The sequence below is a fragment of the Dromiciops gliroides genome, chromosome 3 (assembly GCF_019393635.1).
Source record: "Dromiciops gliroides isolate mDroGli1 chromosome 3, mDroGli1.pri, whole genome shotgun sequence".
Taxonomy (NCBI): domain Eukaryota; kingdom Metazoa; phylum Chordata; class Mammalia; order Microbiotheria; family Microbiotheriidae; genus Dromiciops; species Dromiciops gliroides.
In genome coordinates, this window is record NC_057863.1 from 351045192 (window position 1) to 351051191 (window position 6000).

The 6000-nt window shown below is 39.6% G+C and overlaps 1 protein-coding gene across 1 annotated transcript in view; it reads left to right on the top strand.

Annotated features, from left to right (window-relative positions):
* The window catches only part of SPSB4 (splA/ryanodine receptor domain and SOCS box containing 4), a 142379-nt gene extending 137285 nt beyond the window's left edge, over positions 1-5094 (top strand). Inside the window, exon 3 of the mRNA XM_043996522.1 lies at positions 3604-5094. Coding sequence (XP_043852457.1) covers positions 3604-3731 — 128 coding nt within the window. The 3' untranslated portion in view covers positions 3732-5094. The remainder of the gene's footprint in view (positions 1-3603) is intronic.
* The last annotated feature ends 906 nt before the right edge of the window (positions 5095-6000 follow it).

Sequence of the window (6000 nt, forward strand, 5' to 3'; positions counted from 1 at the left end):
AATATTCCAAGTATAGAGAAAAGTCAGTGAAAATGCCCAGAGTTGCAAGATGGCATGTGATATGAGAACAGCAAGGAGACCAGTATCATTGGATTACACAGTACGTGAGACAATAGGTGCAAAATAATTGTATTTGCAAATCTTAAAGTGCCATAGAAATGTTTGTCATTGTAGTTCACTATTGTTATTATTGACAATAGTTGTCAATAAAAATAGTTGAAGTCCAATTTGTGGAGGGCTTAGCATACCAATGGTGAGTTTTTATTTACTCTTGGCCTTTTAAGGGGTTATGGGAGTGCCAAGATGGAAGATGTGCTTGAGGGGGGCACTTAATCTGGGAGAAAGTGGAATGTGAATTTGGAGGAGGAAGAATATGGAAACAGATCAATTAGAAGACTGTTAAAGTAATATAGGTGTGGGGGCAGCTAGGTGGCACAGTGGATAAAGCACTGACCCTGTATTCAGGAGGACCTGAGTTCAGATCCAGCCTCAGACACTTGACACACTTACTAGTTGTGTGACCCTGGGCAAGTCACTTAACCCTCACTGCCCTGCAAAAAAAACCCAAAAACTAAAACTAAAAACAAAACAAAACAAGAAAGTGATATAGGTGTGAGATGAAGAGCCTAGCCTACTGTGGGGGCATGGAAATGTAAAGAAAGGGAGAGATATGAGAACCAGTTCTACTAACTCACTATGTGACCTTGGGCAATTCACTTGACTGTGTGTGAAATATCTCTTCTGACAACTAAGTGAAATAATAAATGTGAAAGTGCTTTGAAGCATAAATTCTTAAAATGTTACTATCCCCAAAATCTGAGAAACTGGGCCTCAAAAAGGCTTGGGACTTGGGGCAGCTAGGTGGCACAGTAGATAGAGCACCAGCCCTGGAATCAGGAGGACCTGAGTTCAAATCTGGCCTCAGACACTTGACACTTACTAGTTGTGTGACCCTGGGCAGGTCACTTAACCCCAACTGCCTCACCTCCCCCCCCCCCCCCAAAAAAAAGACTTGGGACTTGCCCAGGGTCACATGACTAACAAGTGGTAGAGCCAAGATGTGAACCCAACTCTTGTGACTTGAAGTTCAATACTCTTTCCATTATACAGCAATTCCTATTTTTTAGTATCATCTTTTGTGGTTTAACCACATTCAAATGTGTTGTAAGATGCCAAAATCTGATGGGTTTTATTAAAAATAATTTTCATTTCTGACCTCAAGAAGTTTATAACCTAGTTTAAAAAGCACATAAAAGGAATGCTAGATTAGAAATCTAATAAACACTAATTTAGGAAAAATGTTAATATTAAAAGATTTGGCTAGTGAAGTCAAAGAAGCCTTCATGGAGACAATGAAACTTACACAATTTCAGGATTTAGACATAAAATCAACATTAGAGACTATGTAGTCCAACCATTCATTTTATGCATGAGGAATCTGAAATCTTTACAAGTTAAGTGACTTCCCAAAGCTATACATCCACATAGGAGGGAGCAAAACCAGAACTGGACCTGAACATTAAATACAATCTTGATTTAAAAGGATAGGAAAGCATGGGTAACAAAAATGGAAATAGCCAATATTAGAGGGTCTGAGGAAAGATTGTTGTTGTTGAGTCATTTCAGTCATGTCTAATTCTTCTAGGCCCCATCTGAGGTTTTCTTGGCAAAGATACTAGAGTAGTTTTCCATTTCCTTCTCCATGTGGAAAGATATATGAAAGGATAGTCACACTAATATATTTTTGGTGGGGATTAGACTTGGCCCAAGCATCCTTAAAAGCCAATTTGGAATTATTTTTTAGAAAGTAACTAAAATGTCCATACCCATCAACCCAGGGATCCTATTGCTGGGCACGCATCCCAAGGAGAGGTCCTATGTACATCAAAATATATGTCAACAGCTTTTGTGGTAGCAAAGAAATGGAAACAATATAAATGCCCATCAATATAATGGTTAAAACTACAGTACTTGAATGTAATGAACTATATTTAAAAATGACCAATATGAAAAATTCAGAAAAGCATGGGAATACTTATATGAACTGAAGCAAGTTGAAGTAAGCAGAACTAAAAATACATGGAAGTCATTATGGTACAATGAAACGAGTACTAATTCTCTGTCATCAGAAGACTTTATGGTTCAAATACCACCTCCAATGATTAACTACCCCTGTGACCTGGGGCAAGTCATTTAACCTTCATCAGTTTAAACATCTATAAAATGGGGGGGGGCAGCTAGGTGGTACAGTGGATGGAGCACCGGCCTTGGATTCAGGAGTACCTGAGTTCAAATCTGGCCTCAGGCTTGACACTTACTAGCTGTGTGACCCCTGGGCAAGTCACTTAACCCAACCCCATTGCCCTGCCCCCCCCAAAAAAAATCTCTAAAATGAGGAGATTAGAATGGATAGTCTTTGAATGTCCCTTTCAACTCTATGATCTTATATTTCAGTTGTTCTTCATTCTTTAGTTGTCCAACTCTTCTTGACCCCATTTGGAGTTTTCTTGGCAAAGATACTGGAGTGATTTTCCATTTCTTTCTCCAGCTCATCTTACAGAAGAGCTGCAGTAAATAGGGTTAAGTGACTTGCCCAGGGTCCCACAGCTAATAAGTGTCTGAGGCCATATTTGAACTCAGAAAAATGAGTCTTCCTGACTCCAGGCCTTGCATTCTATCCACTGTGCCACTTAGTTGCCCCTTCCTATGATGCATACAAAATGACAGTAAAGTAGTTGGAAAGAACAATAACCAAAAAAAGAAACCAAATGTTTTGTAACTATACTAAACAAGTGTCTTGGCCCTGGAAAAATTAAGAAATGTACCTCCCTGCAGTAGGTGGGGAATACAGGTGTAAATTATTGAATATACTTTCAAACGTAGTTGACGCATTCATTGCCTTTGCTAAAAACTACTTTTCTTTTCTTTTTTTTTTTGGTTACAGGGGTTGGCTTATTGAGTGGGCAGAGTGGGGGTGTAGTTGGAAATAAAGGAGTTACACAATTACAATAGGTGAATACAATTTTAATTTTTTTTTTCAGGGCAATGAGGGTTAAGTGACTTGTTCAGGATCACAAAATTAGTAAGTGCCCAGTGTCTGAGGCTGGATTTGAAGTCAGGTGGTCCTGAATCCAGGGCTGGTGCTTTATCCACTGCGCCACCTAGCTGCCCCCTACATTTTTTTTTAAAAAGGCTAAATGTATGATGAAGCTGATTTACAGTCAGAAGACCTGGGCTAAAACCCTGGCTTTCACATTTATGATGATTTAAGTGACAAAGTCATGTCATCTCCCTAGATCTCAGGTTCTCAGCTGTAAAATGAGGGTGTGTGGGGTTATATGACCCATGAAGTCCTTTCCATATCTATATCTATGATTCCATGTTCCTGTGGATGACATGGGCAAAGGTACAAGGAGGCATCAAGAAACGTGGCAGAAGAATGTACTTTCCTGATCCCTCCTAACTCTCCAAGCTCTCTTCCTTCAGCTTTATCATTCTTAAATGGGCCCGCTGCATCTCTCCTCTCCCATAGGCAGTAGTATTATATCTAAGTGCCTGCAACACCACTGGTGAGATTGAATCTCTTTCACTTTTATGTTTCAGCGGAACCCCTGCCTCTAATGGACCTGTGCCGAAGATCAATTCGATTTGCCCTCAGTCGGGAACGCCTGCAGGAAATAGAATCGCTGCCTTTGCCTCAGTCTCTGAAAAACTATCTCCAGTACCAGTAAGAAGCCTGAAGCCTTTCTGGACTCAAAATAGACTAAAGCAATGCACCCGGCACAATGAATTGTTTACATCAGAAGCAAAGTCTCAGCGGACACTTGACCATAATTTAATTTTTTAAAAATATATATATATGTATGTATGTATGTATGTATGTATGTGGGATGTTCCCCCCAACCCCCCCTTAAATCAGTTCAACAGGACAGTGTGGGAGCTGTTAGATAATGTGAACGATTGGGTTTTGTTACTGACTTTGGAAATAAGTGTAAGTTGCCAACAGCGTTTGCCATCCTCAGAGGTGACCCCTAAAGCTGGACATCTCAATAGGGAGTTTAGAGAAACCAGTTAGCTCCCTGCCTTGAGGCTTTGCCTACCCAACCAAGACAGGGATGCTATCACTGTATTGATTAAAAAGCATATTTTTTAATTTAAAAGAATGAATAAAACATTTAGGCAGAAGACTTTCTATCCTGTGCCCTGGTTTCAAATATATTGAGGGTGATTGTATAGAGCAGGAACAAAAAAAATGAAAAACAATTGCCTTTGAATAATGGATGATGAAAGCAGCTAAGTGCCAGTGTTATAGTTATTACCAAGCCCAGGCCAGTTCCTTCCCAGCTCTGCATAATTTGTAAGGAGGACTGGTCATCATTTAGAGGCTGGAGTGCAGTCTCTCTTGAGGGACCTAAAGGACTAGCCCTCAACAAAATCATTAAGGTAGCAAATTATTTTTGGCAGCCCTCCCCCTTTATATTTTCCCTTCTCTTTATTTCTCCCTTTTAAACCACCCTTCCCCCTATTTAAATACCGGTTCCCTACCCACCTCTTCTCTAGCAACCCCCCTCAGACCAGTAAAGGAGAAAGGAGCTAATAAACCCATCTTCATTATGTTCCTCCACCTGGGGGACATTTTTAAAAGGAGCCTGAATAGGGCAATGCTGAACCCAAAGGGAAAAAAATGGTGGAATTTCAGCCTTGGCAGCTGTTGGGGGTTTTATTTGGAGGCAAGAGGGGGAGGATGGGCCTTTTCTGTGACTCTCAAATCATACCCCTGATGACTTGCCGAGTTAAACATGGGGCAAGCCTTGCAATCACATTGTTATTAGAACAGAGTATGATTTTCACTTTAGGTGAATTCTAAATTCTCAGCCCCCAATTTCTAACATATGCTGAAAGAATGTGTGCTCTATTGTTTGTTTATCTGTTTGAGAACCTTGGGACCCTTGTCACTAGAAGGGTGGAATGTTTAAGGTATCATCCTTTATTTTCAAGCTCAGTCCATATATATATATAATATATAATATACATATTATATATATTTTTAAGATGCTGCTTCCTATTTGCATTTCTTACATGTTTCAAATTATCTGCCTGGTCTAGTTTTTAACTGGAAATTGTTGTAATGGCGGGATGTCAGATATTCAGACGGAGCTGCCTTCAGCATTTTTAATGTGAATTTACTGATGAATGAGGAGCATTTCTAATAAAGTCTGCTGTTCAATCTATCGGTTGTTCTTTGTATGGGCATGGTACTGGAAAAGGGACTTTGATTAGTTTACCTGGTTAGAGCCCAGTGATAATAATAAAGGGGTTGACCCCCTTTCAAGCCAATTAACTTTGCTTCATTTAGTGTCTATACAATATTCTCAAGTCCTGGGCACCATCTCATCTTAACTTCCACCCTTCCCCTCGAAACCCAGGCCAAACTTGCTAATGCTTGGCCTCATTCACAAAGATGAAGATAAGGTTTCATATCAATTACATAGTGTAAAACCCTTCCTGCTATCAGGAAAATCATTCAAATTTTCCTCACCCTCCAGAAATATCTTCTCTTCATCTGTCCCATCCCTATCCATGATTCGTAGAAATAAAATTCAAGAAGATGTACTACCATCTGCTTTGCTATTGTGCCCTAAGGATATATGAATTTTCCATCTGACTTATAGTTGACCCCTCTTGTGTGTTTTTCCCACTAGAATGTGAGCTTCTTAAGAGTAGGGATTGTCTTGCTTTTGTATTTATATTCCCAGTGCTTTCCATAGATTAAGAGTTTAATAAATTTTTTTTTCATTTATTTATTCAATTTATAAATCCCAAATTGAGGGGTAATTCCCCCTGAACACCTTAGTAATCTGAGCCACCCAAAGCACTTAGAACAGTTGTCAGTGTCACCCATTTCAGCATGTAGTATGCATTTTTAATCTTGTTCTGTTTCCTGAGTGTGTCTTATCTCTTGAACTCTAAAGAATAAGAACTCTCTCCAGCCATTGAATC